Source organism: Melanerpes formicivorus, unplaced genomic scaffold (assembly GCF_026170545.1).
Source record: "Melanerpes formicivorus ecotype bairdi unplaced genomic scaffold, bMelFor1.0.p_v2 SCAF_29, whole genome shotgun sequence".
Lineage (NCBI taxonomy): Eukaryota > Metazoa > Chordata > Aves > Piciformes > Picidae > Melanerpes > Melanerpes formicivorus.
Window position 1 is genome coordinate 1080165 of NW_027142381.1, and position 24836 is coordinate 1105000.

The 24836-nt window shown below is 42.0% G+C and overlaps 1 protein-coding gene across 6 annotated transcripts in view; it reads right to left on the minus strand.

Moving 5' to 3' along the window:
* AUTS2 (activator of transcription and developmental regulator AUTS2) overlaps positions 1-24836 on the minus strand; it is an 829433-nt gene that overhangs the window by 245329 nt on the left and 559268 nt on the right. For all 6 annotated transcript variants that reach the window (XM_068154432.1, XM_068154435.1, XM_068154433.1 and 3 more), the window contains one exon: positions 11028-11057. In XM_068154432.1, coding sequence (XP_068010533.1) covers positions 11028-11057 — 30 coding nt within the window. The remainder of the gene's footprint in view (positions 1-11027; positions 11058-24836) is intronic.

Sequence of the window (24836 nt, forward strand, 5' to 3'; positions counted from 1 at the left end):
TAACTTTGATACATACATTGTTTTCTTCTCTTTCTGAAGAAACCTCCAAAGAAATGTCTCACCTTCTCAGTTCTCAAGTCTGAGACTTTTTTTTCTTCTTTTCAAGGAAATGTGAGAACAGCCCTTCAGGAATGAGGAGCATGCCTCATACATGATTATAAAATCTGATTTGTTATGAAAAACAGATGTTATTCAACAGTCTAAAGCATATATGAATATGATACTTGAATAACATAGAGTAACATACAGTCGTTAACGAGGCCCTTATTATAACCTAGATATGTTTGGATATGGCCAAACTCCAAGCCCCACAGATTGAATTTCTGTGCCTCCACACACACCCATACGTGCATGCTCACTAATGCCTACCCCCAAATATGCATAGAAAGGACATACAGCTGATCAACAAGTAGTTATATATAGGTGTTTGATGTGCCAGCGTGTTTCAGTACATAGACTTCCTTTCAGGATATCTGATATTGGTTTTATGGGGAAGGTTTACAGACAGTTGTGCTAAATAAAATACAAACCTCATCAATTTCTTACAAAATCATCCCAGCTGAAACACCCTCAGTGAAGTCTGAAATCCACATTGGCCAGGATAACCTTTTTCCACAGGCTGGGTTTCAGAGACAGAGAGAGAGCACACGTGTGCACACACAGACACACTCTTATTCCTTGACTGCCTTGAAACTACAGCTCTCATTACATGACAATCAGAAAACCACACTGCGCTTTTACTCACTTCTGCATCAGTGGCATCTGAAAATGAAAATCTGCCTGGCATTGCCTCATACTCTAACAACCCTCACAGAACTACTTTGATAAAAGTTCTGCTAGGTATAAAAAAACCCAGATGTAGCACTAAAATGCGAACAAGCAAAACTATCTATCATTTGGAATGTCTTTTTATTGTGATCTAAGCTGCTGGGAAGGCTTTAGGAATTTGCATGCTATCCTTAGAGATGTCTGAAACTGTCTCTTCTGTTTCTTGTATAGCACTGAGCACATCATCAGCTTTAATCTTTAATCTCTTCCTCCTCTCTTCTCCCCTACAGAGAATCAAATCCTACAATCTATACACAGATAAAACTCTCGGGCCTAGGAAAGTTTGGCTCTAAGTTTTGCAATAAAGATAGGAAGATTTATTGCCAGGAACGTATTATAGCAAAACAAAATACCAAGTTGTCTAAACCAGTATTACATCCCAGAACTCTGCCCTTGATGAAACAACAGAAAAAGCAGAGTGCATGGTTTCCCACAAAACAGGGGCATTCAGAGGTACTTTGAACCAAGACAATTTCCTACTGAGAAGCACAGGAGATGGTAAGCCCTATCACTTTTCTCCCCTCATTGCAAACGCAGATGCAGTTAAACACTTTGAAAGACAAACATACAAACAAAATGAAGTTGGTTGTTTCATTCTTCCTCCATTTGCTAATTGACCCAAAATAAGCATGTGGACAGAAGAGGGCAACTTCTAGGATTCCAGACACACAGCATCCACTTACCTTACAGAAATACAGAATTATGTGCCTGTTACCTGTAAGTATTCCAGGTATTAGTGCTGCTGTGAGCATGAGAGCTGGTGGGCAACGTACACCTGTATTTATAAACCCACTAGGAGGCTGGAACAAAATTATCTTGGAGTATATATTACGCTCTTCCAACAAGCATTTCAAATTACTACAATGTTCAACTTAATCTCTCCCCCAAGTTTCCTTAATATGTTTCTCTGTACAGCTATACCTCTAATTTTGAATACCAAATGTACACCAAAAGCCACACTGCAAATAATGCAGCTACCTGATTTCTGACTTTCCCTTACAGCAGTTACAGTTTAGCCTCTGCTTTTTGTTTCTCTTCATCCCTCCTTACATATACTTTCTGAGCTTCCCATAGTAACTCCTCTAATCCCCTGTCTTGCCAATCCTCGATCTTTCCCAGTTTCTTTCTAATATCTCCCCATGATTTCACCACAAACTGTGTCCTGAGAAGTATCACTCCAACTGCAGGATTGGGGTCTATTCCAGAGTACATGTGCAAATCTTTCTTTAATTTTCCCATCCACTCCGTGGGAGATTCATCCTGCCTCTGTTGCTCTCTAAAAGCTTTATCAAAATTCTGTCCTCTAGGAACAGCTTCCCTAATTCCTTGTATTATTATAGTTCTCAGGTCACTCATATTCTGTCTCCCTTGGGGCTGCTGATGGTCCCACCCAGGGTCTTGATTAGGCCACTTTTGATCTCCTGGTGGTCCCCCCTGGTTCTGCCTTTCCCATATTCTCATACCAGCCTGTCTAATCCTGTTTCTTTCCTCTGCAGTGAATAGAATACTCAAAATAGACTGCATCTCTTTCCAAGTATATGCATTGGGACCCAAAAATTGGTCCAGTCTCTCAGCTACACCTAAGGGATCATCCAGCAAGGTACCCATCTCTTTCTTAAAACTGCAGACATGTGATGTACTGAGAGGTACAGTCACAAACCCTATTCCTCCTTGCTGCCCCCCCATAGCAGATATATTCAATGTAATGCAATGAAAAGAACAGATATTATTTTACAGTATACATGTGTATGCATAAAAACACATGCTGCAAAATAATATACGTGTATATATGCCACAGCTGACCTAGAGAGAACAGTAATTGCTTATAGAAAAGCAATAAACCATGAATACACACCATGAATATGTACTGCTACAGTTGCATATATGAATCTCACACCACATATGTGCACCAGGATAGACTACAATGTGAACATTCAAATGCAGCACCGATATTTGGTGTATTTGTCTACTGCAAAGTGCTAATGCATCATGGTACCTGCCTGCTTCACTCACGCACATTCAATATCCATGTATCACACCACACTCCTGGATGTTTTTGCTGTTTAGTTTCATTTTCATGCAATTATTTCATTTTTATCCACAGAAGACAGCTTGCAGATGATACTTTCCAAAACCTGGTGGCTGAATGGTATGTTGCAATGGCGATGCGACGGTGCCTGAACTTTCAAAGCACTGTGCACCCTGGGAGGAGTGTGCAGGGGCATCTCTGCCAACCTCCCTCTGTTTCAGTTCTTGATTGTTTACTCGACTGCCAGAAGATGGTCTAAAGCCCCAGGGAGAGCAAAACCTGTTTGGGCCATTGACATTGAGTATCCTTGGTGCAGGAAGTCAGGACCTTAGAGGTATCCATCATTACGCCCGCCTGAAGGCAGGCTGGAGCCAAGGAACTTGCCTGAGAAGCTAGTAAAATTTTAATGCACTCTGTAGTGTGGTCATGTCATACTCAGTTATGGCAAATAATCCCAGATGCCTGCAGAGGTAAAATGGAGCTGTAATGTGCTTGCCTCCTAACCCGAGCTGACAGCAATGATGTACGACTACCATTAGCGGAAAATATCACTTCAACTAACCCATGATCCAGCTCCGCTAAGGGTCACATTATCCATGAGGAACAAATTACACTCCCAAAGTAAATACAAATTTTCTACACGAAATGGGTACAAAGAAATAAAAAAGAAAAAAAAAAAAGGAAAAATTAAAAAAAAATGGAAGGGGAGCTGGGTGGGGGGAAGGGGGAGAGGGTAGGGGGAGAGAGGAGTGATACGTTACCTATGACAGCGTGCTGCCGAGTGACAAAGATGATAAAGGACAGCACAAACAGGGGCTGAAAGCGCCGGGGCACAGCCCGGAGAGCCGTACCCATGCCTGTAAACAACGTGCTCGCTCCCCTCGGTGGCAAACGCATCATCTTTTACAACGAACGTGCTTGGCTCTGATTTTATTACCACTCTAGCTGTAGGGACCCTCTATGTGGCACATCAAATGAATAAAAAGAATCCTTATCTCTCCTCCTAATGGGCCTTAAACAGTAAGAAATACTTCATGATTGCCTGAGCGCTGCTAGCATATAAAGTCTGGGTGATCTTTCACCCGCAGGGCGAGTTTAAGGTGCTGAATTTTCCAGAGTTAAAAAAACAACAACACCTGTACAAATATGCAGTGTAAATCGCACTGATGGGAAATATCCTGGCTTAGCAGAAACAGTTTTAGGAATTACACTGAGAAACTATTTCTCTAATCCTATCTGTAGCCCAAAAAATAGCATATGCCAAACGAGAAGACATCAGCATCCCCTGACCTGAAGCGGTTGCTTAAAATTGGGTTCTCAGCCACTGTTTTCCCCACAGAGTCTTGTTTGCTAATGGCATTGGTACCCACCATCCAAGGAGATTTTGCAAGAGTTCAGCTCCCTCTTATTCTCATAAACAGTCCTTTCACCTTTCCAGGAGATAAGTGTTGAGAACAGGATGAGAAAATGAGCTCTGATGATACGTCCTTCTTTCAATAGCTCAATAAATGCTGAGGGTTCCCTCTACGACCAAAATTTTTCAGAGTAGGAAAATTCTAATTTATTATTTATACTCCAGCAGCACATAAACATCCAATTGAAACCTCAGTTGAGTTTTTAGACAGTAAGAATACAGATATTACTGTATGGCCGTGGTGGTACAAAACTTTAGCCAGCTTCCAACTAGCTATCTACTAAAGCCCAGGCACCATCCAGGTGGACATCTTTATTTCAAGTGCTTCCCAAACTCTTCTTTCCTTCATGCCTCCCAAGAGTGAGGGGGGAAAAAAAACCCAACCCAACAAGCCAGCAGTTTTGTTTCCTGCTAAAAAATCCCAGACAGATGCATCTGCCCACTTTAGAGTGAGCTGCACCTGTCTGCAAATGTAGCCCTCTCTAACATATAAGCTGGCACAATGCAATTTCTGTTTATCTGGCAGAGACACAACTAAGCAGGATGCTTTGGATCTGGAGTGCAGGAAGGAAATGCTTCTGAAATTCATGACCAACAATTCAGTGGTACTGGAAGGTATGGTTTAGGTAGGCCCATCCAATAAATATATCAGAACATTTATAATTACCTAAAGCAGCTGAGTTTATAAAGCTGGGCTAACAAGTGTGGGGTTTTTAAATTAGCCAGAAGCACACTCAAAAGTAAGCTATACACAAATACATAAACACTTCTGGGTGGGGATATTTAACTACCAAACACCCAAACAGGCTCTGTATACTAAACTGGCTGCCACACATCTGCCAAAACACAGCTCCAAACTCCCTCTCCAAAGGCCATACACAAAACAATTGTCCAAAAGCACTCCAGAAACATACACAGGGTGCAGGTGTGAATGTTTTGCCTGAGTACAGACAGACACAACTAACCACGCCTTTTATCCAAGCACCCCAGAGCAATACATGGTATTTTCCATGCCATAATATTTGGTTTGTAGCTGGCATACAGGCAATCAAATGTATTAGCATTAAAAACATTCTGATACAAAAAATGTAATCATTCTTCAGCTATTGTGATGCTTTCTATGACACAGTATTTTTTTTTTATTTAAAGAGATAACAAGCAACATGCTCCCACCAACACAGGCTGTTGGCCTACAAACAACACCCACCTGCACTAATCCCCACCCACCTGCCTTAATCCCCTCCTCAAGCTGGGGTAAGCTTTGTTTTCTTCCCCTCTGACAGTAAGATAACATTTTGCAAATTTAGCCTCAATGTTGACTGATCTCCTTCCTCCATTAGCTTAATACACAAAGTCCACCCAAAGCAAAGCAGGGCACCCCACAGTGCCTGAGCTGCCCCTTTAACCAGGCAGATGATGCTGGGCCCTGGTAGAACATGTCCTAATGAAACTGAAGAGAGATCTGCTTGGGTACTACTAAGATATCCCCAGAACTAAGTCATCAGCTGCAGTCTTTTTTTTTTTCTCACTTGCACATCCTATCAAAGCTGGGTAGAATAGAATAGAATAGAATAGAATAGAATAGAATAGAATAGAATAGAATAGAATAGAATAGAATAGAATAGAATAGAATAGAATAGGCCAGGCCAGACCAGGTTGGAAGAGATCTTCAAGATCATGTCCAACCTATCATCCAACACCACCCAACCAACTAAACCATGCAACTAAGCACCCTATCAAGTCTCCTCCTGAACACCTCCAGTGATGGTGACTCCACCACCTCCTCGGGCAGCCCATTCCAATGGGCAATCACTCTCTCTGTGTAAAACTTCCTCCTGACCTCCAGCCTAAACCTCCCCTGGTGCATTCTGAGACTGTGTCCTCTTGTTCTGGTACTGGTTGCCTGGGAGAAGAGACCAACCTCTGCCTGTCTACAACCTCCCTTCAGGTAGTTGTAGAGAGCAATAAGGTCACTCTTGAGTCTCCTCTTCTCCAGGCTAAGCAACCCCAGCTCCCTCAGCCTCTCCTCATAGGGCTTGTGTTCCAAGCCCCTCACCAACTTTTTTACCCTTCTCCGACACGCTCCAGCAAGTCAACCTCCTTCCTAAACTGAGGAGCCCGGAACTGAACACAGTACTCGAGGTGTGGCCTAACCAGTGCAGTGTACAGGGGCAGAATGACCTCCCTGTTCCTGCTGGCCATACTGTTCCTGATACAGGCCAGGATGCCATTGGCCCTCCTGGCTGCCTGGGCACGCTGCAGGCTTATATTCAGCCTACCATCAACCAGCACCCCTAGGTCCCTTTCTGCCTGGCTGCTCTCCAGCCACTCTGACCCCAGCCTGTAGCACTGCATGGGGTTGTTGTGGTCAATGTGTAAAACCCAGCACTTGGATGTGTTAAATCTCATGCCATTGGATTCTGCCCATCTGTCCAGCCTGTCGAGGTCCCTCTGCAAAAGAAGCAAGCCTCTTGTCTTGAATCCCAGGATGGGTACAGTGCAAAGCAGTTTCCCCTGACCAATGAAATACTTTACTGAGAAGTGAAAAATCACTGCAGCGCCTCAGACTGAGCCTTAATTTTAAAACCAGTCTAATTAAAGAGTGGTGAAATGAAATGGCAGAGATGGCAAACAAACAAAGGACCTCCCTCATTGCCTCATCTTCAGCACTTCTTTAGCAAAGCATTTTGTACATTTGTTTTAAACAGAACTTCCTCTTATTTCCAGAAGACAAACTATGTGCTTGCACTGAGGCTTTTAATATTGTATTAATTACCATGGGTGTCATTTTAAAGGTTGTATGTAGATAACAGAAGATAATAAAGCTGCACTTGAATTTGTCAGTTGTTCACTAGCTTGCCCTAATTTTAGATTACCAGCTCTAGAGACTTGCTCAAAGAGTTAGACTGACAGACTTTTTAATGGAGAAAATCAAGAGTTCCCCTGGGATCCATACTTTTTTTTCTGATTCAGTGAGAAATCCCAGTGGCATTTGCAGAAAGGATCCCAGGATAGAAAATGACATCTCTCTAAGAATTACTGCTTGACACTCTGATGCAAGTCCTTCAAATGCACGCTCCCTTCCACAGACATACCTGCTACCTCTTCTGGTTTTTCAGCAACAGGAGAGTGAAATGCCTACTTCTGAGTGCTCCAGCCCAATACTGTGTGTCAAAGTGGAATGAAGGAGCATGAATCTATATAAATTGACAAATTATCCACCCAAATCATGTTATTTAAAATTGAGATGCTGACACAGCCTCAGCTACAGTACTGCTAAGCAGGGGCTGCATCATTTTTCAATTAAATATCCTTGTTTCTTCTTCCAGAGAAACCTCTGGAGAAATGTCTCATTTGAGGGCAGACATAGACAGAAAGTGACTCTGTCTGTCGGCTCCCAATTAAAGGCTAGGGAAGATGGATTGGAGGCACAGCCATCACCTAGCAGACATCAGATATCAACAGTGATTACACAGCCAGATAGATACATATTCAAGTGGGGGAAAAAGTAATGCTAACAGCCTAGGAGACATTACTTTTCCTACTCTGCCACCACTCCCTATTTATCTGCTCCTCAGCTTCTCAGGTCCCGCTCCTTCCTGCATTCTCCTGCTTCCCTGTGGCCCATCTAGTCATGCTTGAACTGACTCATCTTTAAGCCACCTCAATCTGTCACTCACCTTTCATCACCCTGATCTGCCATTTTTTATTCAAAGGCACTGGTCCATCTGTCTGCATTTCAGGTCTTATTCATTCTAGTAGAAATATGCACCTGGCTCGCACTACTCTTGTGGAGCTTTCAGGCACAACAAAGGATCTGTGTGGGCTGGCCCTCAAAAATCCTGAATGAAGCAGAATTGTTTCCTTCCCATTTCCTGAAAAGCAAGTACAGAATTCATCTGCAGCAACACACCACGTTCTGTATACTTCAGGATATCAAAATCTGCCAAAGATAGTCCTAAAGAAAAGTAGATCTCTCCTCTACAGAACCATTTCAGATGAAAATGTTTCTACTGGGAGGAGAATAACTCCACAATCCTCAGAGTACATTGACCTAGGACCAACCAAGAGCAATTTGACAACCACTACTACAACAGCTCCTCAGCTGGAGGCTAATACCCTCATCATGAAGTAAGTCTTTTGGGTCAAGGATCTTAAAACTTCTAATCCATCCAAATACCCTCAGCTCCTATGGTTACGAATGAAACCTGAGGACGCTCAGCACCATTTAGGAAACAAATCAACCTTCTTCTTGCACGGATGTTTGGCACCATCACTTCTTCCAGCGCCTTGTGCTCACAGGAATTTTTGGTCCTAAAAATGTTCTTTTCTTTAAAGCAGGAATTCAAAAATCTTCCGGGTTCCCTATTGAAAGCGATCTAAAAGATCCTGCCTGTCTGAAGAAAAGAAGTTTCTACTTGTCAGTTAAACAAAGGAATAACGCACAGCCTCCTTTATAGTGTGTACTTTACCTGTCATCCAACAGCCCATTATCATGTCACGGCAGAGTGCACTTTTCTACAGGTCACTTTGTTTAAAATGACATGGATAATGCACATGTCAGCGAGCTGACAGTCCCGACCGTCCTTCAGAGATAAAAACCGCAAGACGAGCGCCTGTTCTTATCTGGGGTACATGCCTTGGTCTATCATCTAAGTCAGGCAGAACATGATTTCTCCAGAGAGCACTTTTTTCATTTCCTGATTTTAAGAAAATCAAATAAGCACCATTTGTCTTCATCTGAATATGCTTGACCTGCTCAAATGATGATGTCTCGCATTTTATAACAGGCTACATATGCTGAATTCAAATTAACAGCAGAACAAGGCCTTTAGATCTTTGCCTAGCCTGCCAGCACAGGCTGAATAAATATGCCAGAGTTAGCTGTCGTCTTCTAGAATTGGGCCTGAGCTTTAAAACTCAAAGCTGGGTCTGGTACTGGGATTTGGAAAGCACTAAATTATTAGGGATATTTGGATCTGCACTGAATCTCATTTCATTAAGGGGCACGACAAAAATATAGATCACAGTGGTGAAATACACATCTGAAGTTTAAACCCTTCCCACACAAGTGCTGGGATATTCTGAGCGAGGTACAATCTTCAGTCCCTCTTGCATTCTTGGTGGAAATTACCCTGACCCAGCACACCACCACCATACCCAAAAGCTGCCTCTCTGCCTTTTTACACAGGAGTGCTGTAAGAGAAAAATACTGTGGACCCCGCAGAGGGTTAGATCCATAAATGCATCAGTGGCAGGAAATTACACTTCTAGTTCTGGGTGCCATAAACATAGGAGCTGAAATTCAGTTTATCATCTACCACTGCATAAGGAACATCCTGAAAATGAATAATCACTTCGCAGGATGGAATGTAATGGCAATGCATTAAAAATTCATATCTAAAAGTGCAGGTTAATATTCTGTGCAAAACCCAACAAAACCTCCTCTTTCTGTTGTCACACTGATTAACTCCAGTGATTAGTTCCCTTATGAAAGGGAAATCACTGCAGTTCAAAGTAAACAGTGGTTCTTTAACATAGTTAGTAAATTATTAAGAAACACGAGGCAAAAAAAAAACCCAAATCACTACTTGGGAAATTACTGAAAGAGCTGAAGGGCAAAGCTTTGGTGGTTAAAGACAGAATGGTTTGAAAATGTCCCCTGCTCCTGCTACACAAATCCTGCAGAGAAGCGATCAAATTTGGGAAAGGTGATTTCTGTCTTCGTTGTTTCCTTGTAGACTTTACAACCCGTTCGGTTTTTGCTGTAGTATACCCTACACACTAGCGTGGTCATCTCTCTTTTTCATGCTTTGACCTGGAGCTAGTCAACACAACCTCCCACAAAACTTTCCACTGATATTATATGAATGGTATTTGCTGACATTACATTGCCCTCTCCCAGCTCCCATCCCTTAATTTATCTGGTGAAAGAGGAGACAGGTGATTATGTTATCAAAACGTCCCTTAAGGCTCAAAGTACAAATGAAAATCACAAAATCCAACCTGGGGAAAAGAACAAGAAGAAATGAGACCACTTTTTCTGCAATGGCTATTTCATTAGCCAAGGAAGGAAGGTGGATTTTAGTCTGTCCACAACATATGACATCAAAATATGCATCAGTGTATTAGGTTTTAATTGCTATTAGTCCTCTAAGCAGGAAACAGCACTGGAGATCAGTGCCTGACTTTTTCAGCCTGACATCCTTCCCTTTTTACACTTAGAAACTCCAATTTATTGAGATCATTACCACCAAGTTGTGTCACTTCACTGAATGTACACTTTCCAAGTGTTGTTTCAAGAAACCCCACATGTATCAACCATAACACTTCAATTTGAGTCTGAAGACCCTTGCCTGCAGAGAAGCAAAACAGGTGATCACAGTGGTTAAATAACTGTTTAAAAGTGCAAATGTGAGGGTTAAACACATTCAGTTGCTGTTAAAATTTCACAAGCAGAAACCTAGCCACAGGAGGGGTTGGTAGTGAGACTAGTGTGCATAAACAACCCACACAAACCTTGGCATCTACATGCTTGTAGACGAATTGCATAGCTTCCATAATATTCATTAGAATTCTCTTTCCTTGGAGGTCTACTCCAAAATTCAATTAAAGGCAGCAAAATCTTTGCTTTGTATAGAGAAACTTTAGACCAACCCCAAAAGAAGCTTTGAATAAATAACAGAAGAAAAGGAACAAGTGAATCAAAAATAGCCAACAAATTATTTTTGCTCCCATACTGATTTCCTTTCTTACCTTTTCTTCTTGATCACTGTCGCTGTCACACTGAAAGACAAAAAGAGAAAAAAGAACAGGTAAGAGAAGCTTGCTACAGGAAAGAAATGAAAGATTTCTATGAACAAGGCGGCTGAAACACTTGTAAACCCCATGGCAGCAAACCCGGCACCTTTAGGAGAAAGCTCAATTACTGTATAGGAGAGAATTTTCTCCCATGGTGGTGTTGAAGAGGATTCATTTGTACTTTTGAATCAGGAAGAAAAAAATTGCACTGAAAACAACAAAAGCCATTTGCAGTGTCCTCTGTTAGTTGAATTCACATGCACAGGAGCTGATGGTGCATGAGCAACATTAGACTCCAGAACTGGATCAGGGGAGAAGAACAGCAGTATTAGAGGGCTGGCTGGTTTTCTTCTGGTGGACAGTATTCCTCCTACTGCCCTGCTGATACAAGAGCTTTCAAAGGCTCCTGAGACAGGAGTGTATAGAAACAGCCTAGATTAGATTGTTTAGGTGGGTTGGATTGGTTGATGGGTTGGACGTGATGATCTTGAAGGTCTCTTCCAACCTGGTTTATTCTATTAGTCTATTATTTCCCTGTCCCAGAAGAGAAGTGCTTGCAAGGCCACCACCTTCCAGCACTACTTGGAAGGTTTACCCTATGTCATTGCTTACTGCTGCTGAAAAATTCAGAGATCACAGCAGAAGCAAGAGCATGTCAAATTAATTAACACATCGAGGTGCTCTGTAATTCAAGAGTATCCCAGGTATCAGAGTAAATACAACACTATGAAATGCTGAACAGCATCATGGGCTGGTCCCAATATTTATTCAAGTGCCATTGCTTAGTTTTTTAATAACTTTTACTATTGCAGAAATAGAGCAGGACTAGATGAATCAAACTTTACTACAGATAAGCATCAGAAACCCAAACCACATTTACATCTGCTAGAAGTACAAAAGCCACGCTGGAAATAGGACAGCTCACTTGCACCTAGCTGCTGCTCTCAGAGATTTAATTCATCCTTCCTTCTTCTGGGTAACTATGGTGTAGCTACCTACACAGCAGAAGCACGAACAAACCACCTCCCTCTGCTTTGTTGTTGCTTGTTTTTTAACTACATTTTTAGATTCTAGAAGGCTGGATTGTCTGTATTATTGAACGGGGAAATCCTACAACAATGATGGTGAGGGGTTTGGAGCACAAGCCTGGAGCTTAGCCTGGAGAAGAGGAGGCTCATGGGAGACCTTACTGCTGTCTACAACTACCTGAAGGGAGGTTGTAGACAGGCAGGGGCTGGTCTCTTCTCCCAGGTAACCAGCACCAGAACAAGAGGACACAGTCTCAAGCTGTGCCAGGGGAGGTTTAGACTGGATGTTAGGAAGAAATTCTTCATAGAGAGAGTGATTGCCCATTGGAATGGGCTGCCCAGGGAGGTGGTGGAGTCCCCATCACTGAAGTTGTTTAGGTGGAGACTTGATGAGATGCTTGGTGCCATGGTTTAGGTGATTAGATGGTGTTGGATGATAGGTTGGACACAATGATCTCAAAGGTCTCTTTCAACCTTGTCTATTCTATCCTATTCTGTCTAACAGCAGATGCTTGCAAGGAAAGCATGAGATCACCAAACAGGAGAACTAAAGCAAGGATGAGCTGATTGTGTTATGTTGTTACAGCAGTCAGTTGCACAATTTATGTATTTCTTTAATGTGTCTTTCATTATTTTCATAAGAAAACCAAATTGCTTTGACATTAGAATAGAATAAACCAGGTTGGAAGAGACCTTCAAGATTATGGCATCCAACCCATCATCCAACACCATCTGATCAACTCAACCATGGCACCAAGCAATTAGCTCTACATTGTGAATTCCAAAGGCTAACTATGCAGTGAGATGTGAATAGACATGGCCAAATACACCCACAAATGGCTTTGATTTGCACAGGCCAAGCCATCTTCTGTGTGTTCTTCAAGTACAACTTTACTAGTTCACTGTCTTTTTCCCCTTCTTCATCAGTACAGGGGATGAAAGAGTGTTTTCCCCACACCAATGAGCTACTTACTAAGAAACTAAAGCTAAGAACTATTTCTAGGTATTTTTCAAATAGTTTAAAATGAAGATGAGCTAAAATTGCAACCTGCTTTTGGCTAATTCCAAATAGAAATGGAAGTGACATTTACGTAATAGCGGAAATGATTTCCATGGCACTAGTTGCACCGAAATACTCTGACAACAAACAAATGAGAGGGAACGTGAAGATCTGAGACAGTTTCAGCTTGAATTTTGAAACCTCACACAACCACCAGGTTAATGAAGAGTGTGCTTAGCTGACAAGAGGAAACCCACATTTCTAGAACTGCATGGTCATGGCAAAGTACTTCTACTCTCAGCCTGCAAATTGCAAGACTTCAGTGCGAGTGCACACAGGAAATTTTGGTGTAAGTATAGGTAAGCATGTCTGCAAAGCATGGCTCTAAGCTTATCAAAAAAGGAAATACATACACAGATTCTCATGAATGTCACAAAGATTTCCCACCTACTATCTCTAGTTTACACTTGTTGCAAAAAAATCAGCTTTTGGGCCACAGCACTTCCTTCCAACGCTTAGTTACAGTCAGCAAGGCCCATGGATTTGGGGCTCCCTGCCCTGTGTGCTCTATGTGTTAGGATGCATCATAATGTATGATATGTAGGTTTCAAAACAGGGAGCTCAGGACCAATTGCTCCACTTGTTTATGTCCTCTGCCCATTACTTAGGTGTACTCCAATACAAGTCCTGCTTGCAATACCTGAATCCAAAAGGAGAAAGAAAGGGAGTAAAAAGTGGATGTATAAGCAGGCATGAATGATTCCCTTTTAGCAGCAGAGTTCAGAAGGTTTTCACATGCAGTGCAGTCCTACTGCTGGGGCACATATGAACATGTCCTGTAACCCAGCCGTGGTCACAGTACTTTGCAGCCTCTCCTTCCACCACCATTTCTGGTCTTGTTTAAGGAATTTCTCCTCTGCTGTGGATTAAATTTTCCCCATCTCACAAGCTTGGAAAGAGCTCAGGGCTTTGTGTTTTCTACAGCGTGGAGGTACTCGGGGGGAAGAATGTTCGCCAGCAGCGACGCCTGAATTTGCCAGCGCCCCAGAGAATCGGCAGCCAGAGTGCACAGAGCGGTGTCAGTGGGAAGTTATTTCCATCAAAGTGTTAAGCCTCCTGCTTTCCGACAGTCCAGTTCTAATTTCAAGGTCCGCTTAATTCCACATCAAATAATTACTGCTATACCCAGAAGCACCTTGTCTCCAGAGTTAAGCATATGGCGAAGGACTGAGACCTACTGGTGTCCATTATGGAAGCAGCACGGATGCCAAGCCGATTAAAAATGCTCGGGCTCCCTTCACAACATGCCCAGTGACTGACAGCTTCGCGATTTGGCCAGTCACTGTGCCTGCCAAAAAAGCCTCTGCTGCACGGAGGCCCACATGGCACTCTGAGAAAACAGTTCCATTCCTGGTATTAAATTCCCATACTGACCTGAGGACTTTGCTGTGAGCTCAGCAGGAGCACACCATCCAATTTACAGCTCCATCCTCCAGAGCCCTCAGTGCCAGCCTCTGGCAGAGACGAATGATGGTCAAACCCCTCCAGCTCATAAATTATGCAAAGGCAATAAATGCACTCAGCAAACAGCTCCTAACGTTTGCCTAGCCTGGCTCCAGATACACTGGTTAAGTGCCAGGAGTCCTGCACACACAAGGCATCTATTTCACTCATAAAGAGATTTTGTTGGTGGGGCACAAGGGAAGGAGACCCACCAACCAGCAGCACTGTCCTCTTCCACAAGCAGAATTTTATGGACAAGATGTATGACAGAAAAAAACAGGAGGGACAAGAGGAAAGGGCTTCATGCACTGCACTGGGGTTACACTTCATGCACATTGCAGGGGCACATTTTGCACACCCACATTAAAGTGAATTTTCTCTGAGGATTAAATACCTGAATTTCCTCTGGATCATGGAAAGAATCAGACAATTTATGTGCAGGGCCAACTCCAAAAAAGACTTGTAGAAGAAAGGAGAGATTTGTTTCTCAAGCTGGAAACTGACTCGGAGCAACGCTATGTTCTCTTCCTGCCTCAGACCACTTCACTGTTAGGCATTCTGGACACTGCACTTGCACACACGTTCCCCAGTGGCCTTTGCTCTGATGTGCTCATTTACATCTTTGGATGCATTTTCTCCCCCAGAGGTGCTAAAGCACAAGGTATTTCCATTCTCTGCAGGGTCACTGCTAACCACTTCTGGAGAAGAGGCTTTGGAAACCAAAGCTGACAACCATGAAGTTGATTATTTGGAATTACTGTTCAGTTTGAAGAGTTGAGCCTGCACTGCTTGCTCAGTTCCTCAATTCCTCTAGCATTTTTCTACCTCCCAGGGCCATAGAAAAAAAAGTAAAATGATTTAAGTGCTTTGTGGTTCTCAGATCACCAGACTGCTTTGGAATTGAAGTGATGGAAATGCTTTGCACAGGCCTTTTGCTTTGGGCTGAATGTTAGTATTTTGTGCCTATTACAAAAGGATAATCTTTCAGTATCTCCCAGATCTTGTTTCAGGATGGCTCTGTGCACATGCTGCTGCAGAATATTCTGCAAATAAGGGAGAATCCAAAATATCATTCAGTGATAGTATGACCTGATTTTTGGATGACTGTCACTAGCTTCAGTGGAATCTGTGAGTGATAATGTGACAAATTAGGACAAGGAGGCTGCAGACACATTTTACACCTGAACAAACAGAGGTTTCTTTCTCCAGTTCTCAGGCTTAAGGCAGGCACTATCTCCACAGTGAACACAAGTTGTGACTGATTACAGGCCCCCAGAGCCAGGCTTGAGAAGAGCCCAGAGCCAAATTTCCAAAAGCTGGCCTACATTATTAAAATCCCACCCAACCATCCAGCCCTTAGCTCTCATTTAGGCATGGAAATGAAAGCCAGATTAGCAAAACTGCTGAGCACCCACACCTCCCATGTATGGCCAAGTTTTCAAATAACCATGGCATAAAATGCTGTGAGATCTTCTCCAACCACAGCCTGATGAGTCCCTCAGAGGAAGGATTCCTGGAAATAGCTATTTTATGCATGTGAAAGGCTTGTAATGGGCAGAAGTGACTATTCCCAAAGGACCTGCAGCACTACAAACCAAATCCAAGACAAGGGATGTGTAAAACTCACTAAAAACTAGTCGCACAGATATAATACTTAGAGGACATGTAGAAATGTTAAGGTTGCTCCTAATTTCTATATAATCAGGGGTTATAACAAGACCAGACTAACACTGGCTTGCTCAAAGTGTCCATAGTTATCACTTAAAGTGTTCAAACATCTTTAAAGAGTGCAAGCTACCAGCCACCACACCGTTTGACACATAAATGCCAAGTGTTTGAGCTTCCTTTTGCAGTATTTCTTGCAACTTCGTGCTGAGAATCAGAATCAGTAACCCACAAATTTGCATTTTCATGTGTTTGCTGCAGCCAAAATTCAAATAGGCGTTCCTAAGATCAACCCCAGGTGAAAAGGCAACATTGTAAGGTCTTTCTACCAGCAAAACAGGAAGCTCCTGTTTCTGCCAAATTACTGCTGTCAGTCGGGGCTGTGGATGTATGAGATACATTCCCTCGCAATACAGAGCATGGACACCCATAACTGCAGTGGGAAGTGGAAAAAGAACCTTCCACTTCTCATTTGAGGTTTAATTGCTGCTGTGTTTCATAGAAGGAAAGGAAAAGTAAGGATAAGGCTGAAGATTAGCTGTACCTCCCAAATCCCCTGCCCCAGCTGGAGAGAGCGCAAGTTAAAATGCACAGCATGTCTCCTCCAGCACCTGCAGAATGAGCCTGATCCCAAAGCCACATTTCAAAAATCAGACACCCTGTGAGGTTACAGCTATAATCTGAGTCCATTTTAATAGCTTCAGAGAGTCTGGTCAAATCAAGCTGAGTAAAGGTCTGTGCCACCTCACCAGCTCATTCAGGCTGAAGCAACACTATGGATTTCTATGTACCTTGCTGATTGAACACATTCTTGTGCAAAAAGTGGCAATCATTGAATATATCATGTACAATGACATTGAGGAGGGCATTGTTCTCTATTCTGCTCAATGGACTTTGCTGGAACAGCTATTTCATATCTTGGATCCATTTATCATTGCCACCAAAGGAGTCAGAGCTGCTGAAACGCCAGCACTGAACAAAGTGATTCTACTCATCTGTCTGCTGAAAAGAAATCTGAAGAAAATGAGGGAAAACCCAGACCTCAGCCATGTTCACACTGACATTTACAATATTCTTGTCCATCTATCCACCAATGACAAACTGACAGCCCTGGAAAGGGCAAAGATGATATTTTAGCTATACAATTAGACCTTTGCTTCCATGAAAAAAAAGGAGGGGAAAAAACCATCTCCTAGATGAAAGGAGGCACAGAGAGGGAATAAATGGGCAATTTTCTAATTGATGAAATGGAGACAGGCAGAATCACAAAGAAACTAAGAGCAAGAATTTCACTTTTTTCCTTTCCTGTCCCTGACTTTGCCTGCAAGCAGCATTCAGCGTGGAGCTCCTTGCCAAGGAATCTTATATATAGCATCTCACAAATTGGTTAACATCACAGTCTGCTTAGCAATTCTTCACCATTATCCACAGTGATTCACTGTAAGGAATGACTCTGAAACAGCAATGGTCTGAGAAGTTTAAGGTCTGCATTTTCAAAAGCTAAAATTACAGATTATTCACAGAAAAGTCCCATTTTGCACAAATTACCTTAGTCTGGACAAAAGATTGCAGTGTTGACCTTTAATCTGTATTCCATTTTATCCAAACCACTTCAGATGAAATGTATCAGTCTTGGACATTTAAAGTTATCTTAGCCCCTTACAGGAAAAACCTTCAGAACTTAGAACCACTTCCAGCTGTAACTCTTTTTAATTCCTCACTCTCTGGACTGCCATGATTGTATTATGCAGCAGAAAGACACAATTAGTGGTCCTTCTACCTCAGCTATCAATAAAACAACAGTTTGATAAGAAACAATTATATTTTGAGTATGAAAACACCAGACTTCATTATTATCCATTATAAAGATGATCCATCTTGTATTTATGCAGGATGTATATATATCCTTGGCAACTGAGGGGTGATATACACACTCCTTGTAGACCACAGGGAGCTTACCTGCAAAGCAAAGGGGGATTTTACCCCAGAAAGACAGCTAAGCATGAGTCCTATTTTGAGGTTTGATTCTGCTGTGTCAATCTCTATACTGCCAGAGGTATCACCTGAAAGAGAAGGCTAGTAGTTATGTGCAAACGGACGGGACTGGGAGGCTTCCTGTGCATGGCTGGGGAGGCAGCAGGAGCAAAGCCTGCCTGAGGGTTGCCAGGGAGAGAGCTGCAGTCCTCTGTCCCGGCTGGCTGCCTGGGGCTTGGTTTCACCCAGGGGAAAGATGCCACCGACATCCTCTGGCACCTCCAGGCACAGCCCCAGAGAAGGATGGAGAAAAGGCAGCCTTGTAAGTAACACATTTTCTTTTGCTTCTTGGAAACTGAGCTGAGACTGGCAAATTATTGCAGTTCTTGGGAAAGTACAACTTCTTTTCCTCAGTTATCACTCCCGATGGCTTCCTTATGGTATCAGTGCTCAATGATCCCACAATTGCTTACGGCCTAATCCAGCCATCCCCAAAGAACAGGACAATGTTCCCACCAATGTCAGCGGAAGACTAAATGGACTTTCCAGATGTACCATTAGAAAGCTAACGATGCCACGAGTTACTCAGCTCAGCATCTTCAGAAAGTGCTCGCCGCAAGTCAGGCATCCAAATTTCACTGGGTTATGTTGGCCACACACCCAACTGAATCTTAATTTTAGGAAGTCATACTCCTTTGCAATAGAAGGATTAAATCCCCCCATCAGTTCCTCAACGCTCTACCTGAAAATATGATTACACAACCCTGGGACTTGCTAGCTATATTTGCTGCCTCCTTTCCTGCCTTTTCTGGATGTAGAGAGTTTGCAGTGTGGAATGTTGTTTTTAGCATTCTCTGAACTAATGAGTACTTGGAGTCCAAAAAATAAATAATAGTAAATAATAATCATCATAATAATAATAATGTGCACTTATACTGGTGGCTTAAGTCAATAGTAAAGATTTCAACTAATCAGCGTTTAATGAAGTCAGTGCCCAATATTGCACTAGCGACCGTGTCTGTGTAAGAAAAGATTCCCACTTTTAAGAACTCCTGGGTTTAGCTAAAGAGTTCAGTTTGGAATTTCAGTCTTCATGGTACTTAAGGACTAATGAAATCAAAATAACCTGATGAACAAGAAGCAAAGCATGTTATGGGTTAAAATAATACAAGAATCTATTTTTCCACTGTGTTGTGATCCATAAAAATCACCCTAAGCCTTTCCTCTTTCTTCTCTGCCTGTGAAGCCAATTGCTTTGATTGCAGTGATATGAGCTTGCTGAAATGACTTGCCCTTGCTTGTGAAGCAAATGGAACATGCTAATAGAACTTATCGCATTACCCGATGCAAAAGTGCCATAGCTCATTACTTTAAGATAAAAGGATATCATTGCAGACGGGAAGCAGAATTGACTTTCTGAGGCCCGACTTGATGATGATTTAATCAACTGCTCTCTTTCACTTCTCATCTCTGCGCCTGTCGGTTTCACAGGTGCTGTTAAATGAGACACTCAGAAAGTGAGCGGAGGGAAAGAAATTGCTGTCATTACTTTTCAAGAAAGGAGGTATGCAAATTTTCGACAGAAAGATTGCGTTCATAATGGGCCTGGTAAAATACAAGGATCATGCTTGACAGGTGAGGGCAAGTCATTTGTACGTCCTTAAAGTGAAGCAACCATCCTCATTTAGAAATTGTGCTCGATAAGAGAAGCTACAAATGAAAACCATGCAACAGCTGAGAAGCAGCAAGCAAACCTTTGAAGACTCTGCTATTGCAGATCTGCCTTCAGCAGGTGCCTGGCATGCCTTCACACATGTCTATTCCTAACTGCCAGATGGCCAAATTTTGACCTCAGTATCTCACAGAAAACTCCTCTTTTTGGTTTTGGTTAGTGGTTGGTTGTTGGTTTTTTTTCCCCCCCTGTCAGCTTTACATTCACAGTCTGGAGTCTGAGAGTTCCTTCCTTTCTTCATCACTGCCAGAAATAGAAATTACAAGACAAAAAAACTAAGTGAGAGTTGAGTTAACTTTGAAAACAGAATCATGAGGTTGGAGGCAACAACTTGTTTTCTTCTGCATGTAACAGAGCATTATGGATCCAGGAAAATTCAGAGCTCACAGTTCATACAGCCGAGTTAAAAAAAAAAAAGTAGTAAAAAGAATAATCCCCAAAAGGGTTGTGGCAGAAAGCAAAGAGAATGAAAAGATGTTTCTCCAGGGCCCAAAAGGATCCTGGGGTCCTGTGTGATGGCAACAAGAGAGGAAAGGGCAAAAAGAGAATAAATGAATGTTCTATTGATCTGATGGAAAAGCCCTGATGTTCCAAAATTAGAAGTTAAAAAAAAAAGGCACAATAATTGAGATGATGAATTGTGTACAAGCTAAAAACACACTATAGATCTTGGATGGCTATTGAGCTGTTTGGATCATTTTAAATGGGGAAATGAGAACTACCAAGCTTTTACTGGTATCAATCAGGATTTCAATCAGAGACTGATAGTCAGCCATGGCAAACAGGTTCCTCAGGGACTCCACTCTATGCAATAGATACAGTAGTTTGGCATAAAAATGTCCACATTTTGTCTCAGATAACAGCACAAGACTTTAAAAGAAGTAATGCTATGAATATTTGGAATTAAGCAAGAAGCAGCTAGGAACCACTGCCACTGAAGAAGCTTGACACAATGGAAAAGGATTTAAACAAGAACAGCCACTGTATTAATTCCACAGATAGGTGCATTTTAAGACTTTAAAATACTCTTGCTCAAAACACACAGTTCATTTGGCTCAAAGGCTCCTAGGTTTGCTTATGAAACACAACTGTGAGCTATTTTACTTGACCTTTCCCCTGCATGTCAGGTTCTTAACCCTCCGTACCTACCTAACCAGTAGTGATCCAGCAATACCCTTTGGATCTGACTCACCTCTCACCAAAAATATTTGACTGTAGGTTGAAAAGCAACATAAAGATAGCTCTGGGCTAGGACTCAGAAGATCCACTTCTATCACTAGCTATCAGTATCACCACAGGCAAGTTGCTAGTCTCTTCTTCTGTCAGCCCTCTAACTTTTCATCTATTTGGACTATTAAAGGGTACCCTCCTTAGGATCTGGTTACCCTTTCACTATGTGTTTATAAAACAGGTAGGACAATGGGGTATTTTTCTTAGAGAACTTTGGCTTTAGTAAGTAGAAGAAATAAAGAAGAAAGCATTGAGATTAGGCCCTAGACCCACCATGCCTTTTTTTTCCAATATAGATCTCATCTGCCACCAACTAAATGGCATGACCTGTAGCAAATTATATCATTTCAACTGAAAATGGCTTTTATTTTAAATTACAGAAACGCACACAAAGAAGCAGCAACATAATATCGATAACATTGCACGGGGTGGGGGGGGGTGTCTCTTTTACAGGCTGCAGCAGCTCTAAGCACAAAATGGCTACTGAAACACACATGAAGAGAGAGATTCAATTGATTTGTGAGACAAAATAGTTGTAGAAATAATATCTGAGGGGAAAAAATAAAGAATGAAAAGCCTTTTCTTTCTCAAGCAAGAAGGACTCTTTCCTTTTGAGCCCTCTGTCTTTACATTAGGCTAAGCAATTTAAACAGAATAGTATAAATAATCATCATAATAATTCCCCAAACAACCCAAAACAACTGATCCTTGGGGATAAGGCCTTAACTGTTGAGCCATAAACCTCTGAACATTGGATTTTAATGGATACTAAAAAACTCTTAACTAAGCCCTATAAATATAACCTGAAACAAAATGATTTGTGTTGTAAGCTGTTTGCAAACTCCCATAAATGTTCCTCATTGTCATAATGCAAGAAAAATAACTCAGACTGTGTACTCAGCCCTGTAAACTGGCTTCAATGCCGTGGTTTTATTCCCCTTTCCACTCTCTCTTTTATAATTCATCACTCACACAGTTGTTATATATTATTATTATTATTATTATTTATCACTGCCTTTATCATTTTTACACAATTTATAAATTGCCTGTGCTAGACCCAAGGGAAGAACAGGATTACTGTAAATCTACAGCAAGTAAATATAAATTGCAAAGACAACAGCACACTTTGGCCTGCCTGCCTCAAATCTCCTGCTCTGACATAGGCAAGGCTATAATTTGGAATCTCTAATCTCTTATTAGGAAATGAATGCTTTTAAATAATTTTTTTCCCCCCCAGAATGGTGCAATTACAGTAATTACATTTAAAACAGGAGTGGCATTTCTCTATTTAGAGGTAAACATAATTGTGCATCCCTGATTTAGTAGTTGGACTCAACCTTTTGTTGTTCATGAGGTGGTTGAGAACAAAGTAAGGAAACTCAGAATCAGGGGGACACTATCCAACAGAGCACCCACTTCTTGGGATTCCCCCTTTGCTACAAGCAGTGACAGAAGTGGTGCTATGGTGTGTCCCAATGGCCCACATGCATATGGGCCACCTATAACTAATGGTCCAGGCTAGGCTCATCCACATCCCTCTTCCTGAGGACCTTTTATTAACAGCCCCAAACCTGGATGTGCCTCCTCTCTTCTCAGAAAAAGTTCTTGCCCCAGATTGCCTTCTGCAGCCCTGTAGTGTACAAAAACTGGGACTCCACAGTGCTCAGCTCACTTACAGCTGAATGGTAGGAGATTCAAAAGCCCAAACCTGTGTTCTAGGAGGCATTCTTATGAATAAGTATTCAGTCTGGGAAATGAAGCCCTCAGTTTACCAACAATGTACTCCTGGCAGGGAGATAAGAAAAACATTGGGTTTTTTTTTTTTCCTCTGCCACATTAACCTACCACCAGAGTAAGGTGATAAAAACTCCTGTATCATAAATGGCATCACAGACTCCATGACTGTTATCAGCAGCAGCAGCAGCAAATTACCTGGCACAGCTAAGGCAAGGTATTGCTCTGAATAGCTGGCTCTTAGCACAGTGTTCAGAAAAACTATTCCTGTCCAGACGAGGCTTGGAAAATGCAAGAATTGTGCCAGTAACAACTGTGTTTAAGTAGGGCTGCAGCTAACACAGCACTGAGTGTCGCTAGGACTGCCCCTCTGTTCCTTCTTCATCTGCAACAGGACAGAGGATTCACACTGTTAGAAATCATCTCTTCCAAAGGGGAACACAGTGTACAGGCCAGGAGATATCCAGAATGTAAGACACAGGGCTTCCTATTAAACCTTTTGACCAGAAAGTCTGTACTTACTGAAATAGAGATGGATGCTAAGTGCAAAACAAGGCAGTCTGGGAACATGGGGTGCCATGAGAGACCTAGAAGGAGCAGAAGTTACGTGTCTCCGATCATTGTGGTCACTGCAATCCCACAGGCAAACATCCACACTGGATTTCTGCCTGCATGATCCTAGCAAGCCATCTGCATCTTGTACAGGGTCCATAAATTGATTTCAAACGGCTCAGCCTATGCTGTACAGTTTTGAGGCAGAGCAGGAAACTCATTGCTTTCTCCAGAGATGCTCTCCATGAATAGAGCCCTGGAATTTCACAAGGGACTTCCTAGAGAGGTAGAGACTTCCTATGGTTTATAGACTGCAGACACCATACAATTGGAAGTTCAATTGTCATATCTTTTGAAAATTTAGCAATAGGAAGGCTCTGAGTTTTCAAACACGCTTTCTCCACAAAAAAAACCTCTGTAGGCTTTATCTTCATTCCAAAAAAAGCAAGTGAATAACAAGATGAAATGGGTAAAACCCAGAGAAATGTGGATTGGTGAGTATTTTACAAACGGGGAATAATTTCTTATTTTTCATTTAAAACCAGGGCAGATTCTCCCTAACTGAGAAAGAAATGATGAAAAATTAAACCTTTGCCTAAATGTTGTGCCCTTGTTCAGTCAGAGCTATTGTACTCAAGGCAGTAAAATTAATTAGTGGAGATCATATGACCTGTGCTATACATGAGGTCACAGCAGATCATACCCTCATTGCCTTAAATTATGTGAATTTATAAATCCCTGAACATCTACATCTTTCCCACACTTACTTCCAGGGCTGTCTCATTAATACTTTGGACGACTTCTTATCCAGCAATTCAGGCCAACTTTGATCAGAGCGAACACCACCTTCTGTGCTGGGACTATTCTGAAGGGCTGGGGATGACTACTGACCTTACTCCTGAGCCAAGAGGGTTTCTCATCTCCCAGGAACAGCAGGCCCTGTCAGCTTTTACAGTGAGCTTGGTGTTGATATTGCTGCGCACACTGAGTTTTATTCTTGTTCGTAGGGTTCATCTTTACCATGCTGCAGGAATAGCACTTCTTTAAGGCCCATTTCAGCTTTGCTATTAAGCTCAAATACCTTTTTTGAGTAGTCAATAAAAAAAGTCTGCTACAAGAGGACACTGTAATTTCCAAATACAGGAAAAGGAGAAGAACGAAGCAAAGGCTTTGGTATGGATGCGAAGGACTATTGAGAGGTGGAAAATAAAACGACTATGAAAAGAATCTGAACAATCAGTTTAATCGTGGAGGAAAATACAGCAGAGCCATTCTGCGTGGCAGCTATCATAAAAAGATGCAGATGGGATCCACAGGAAATTCAATACAAAATTTAAAATGTACAC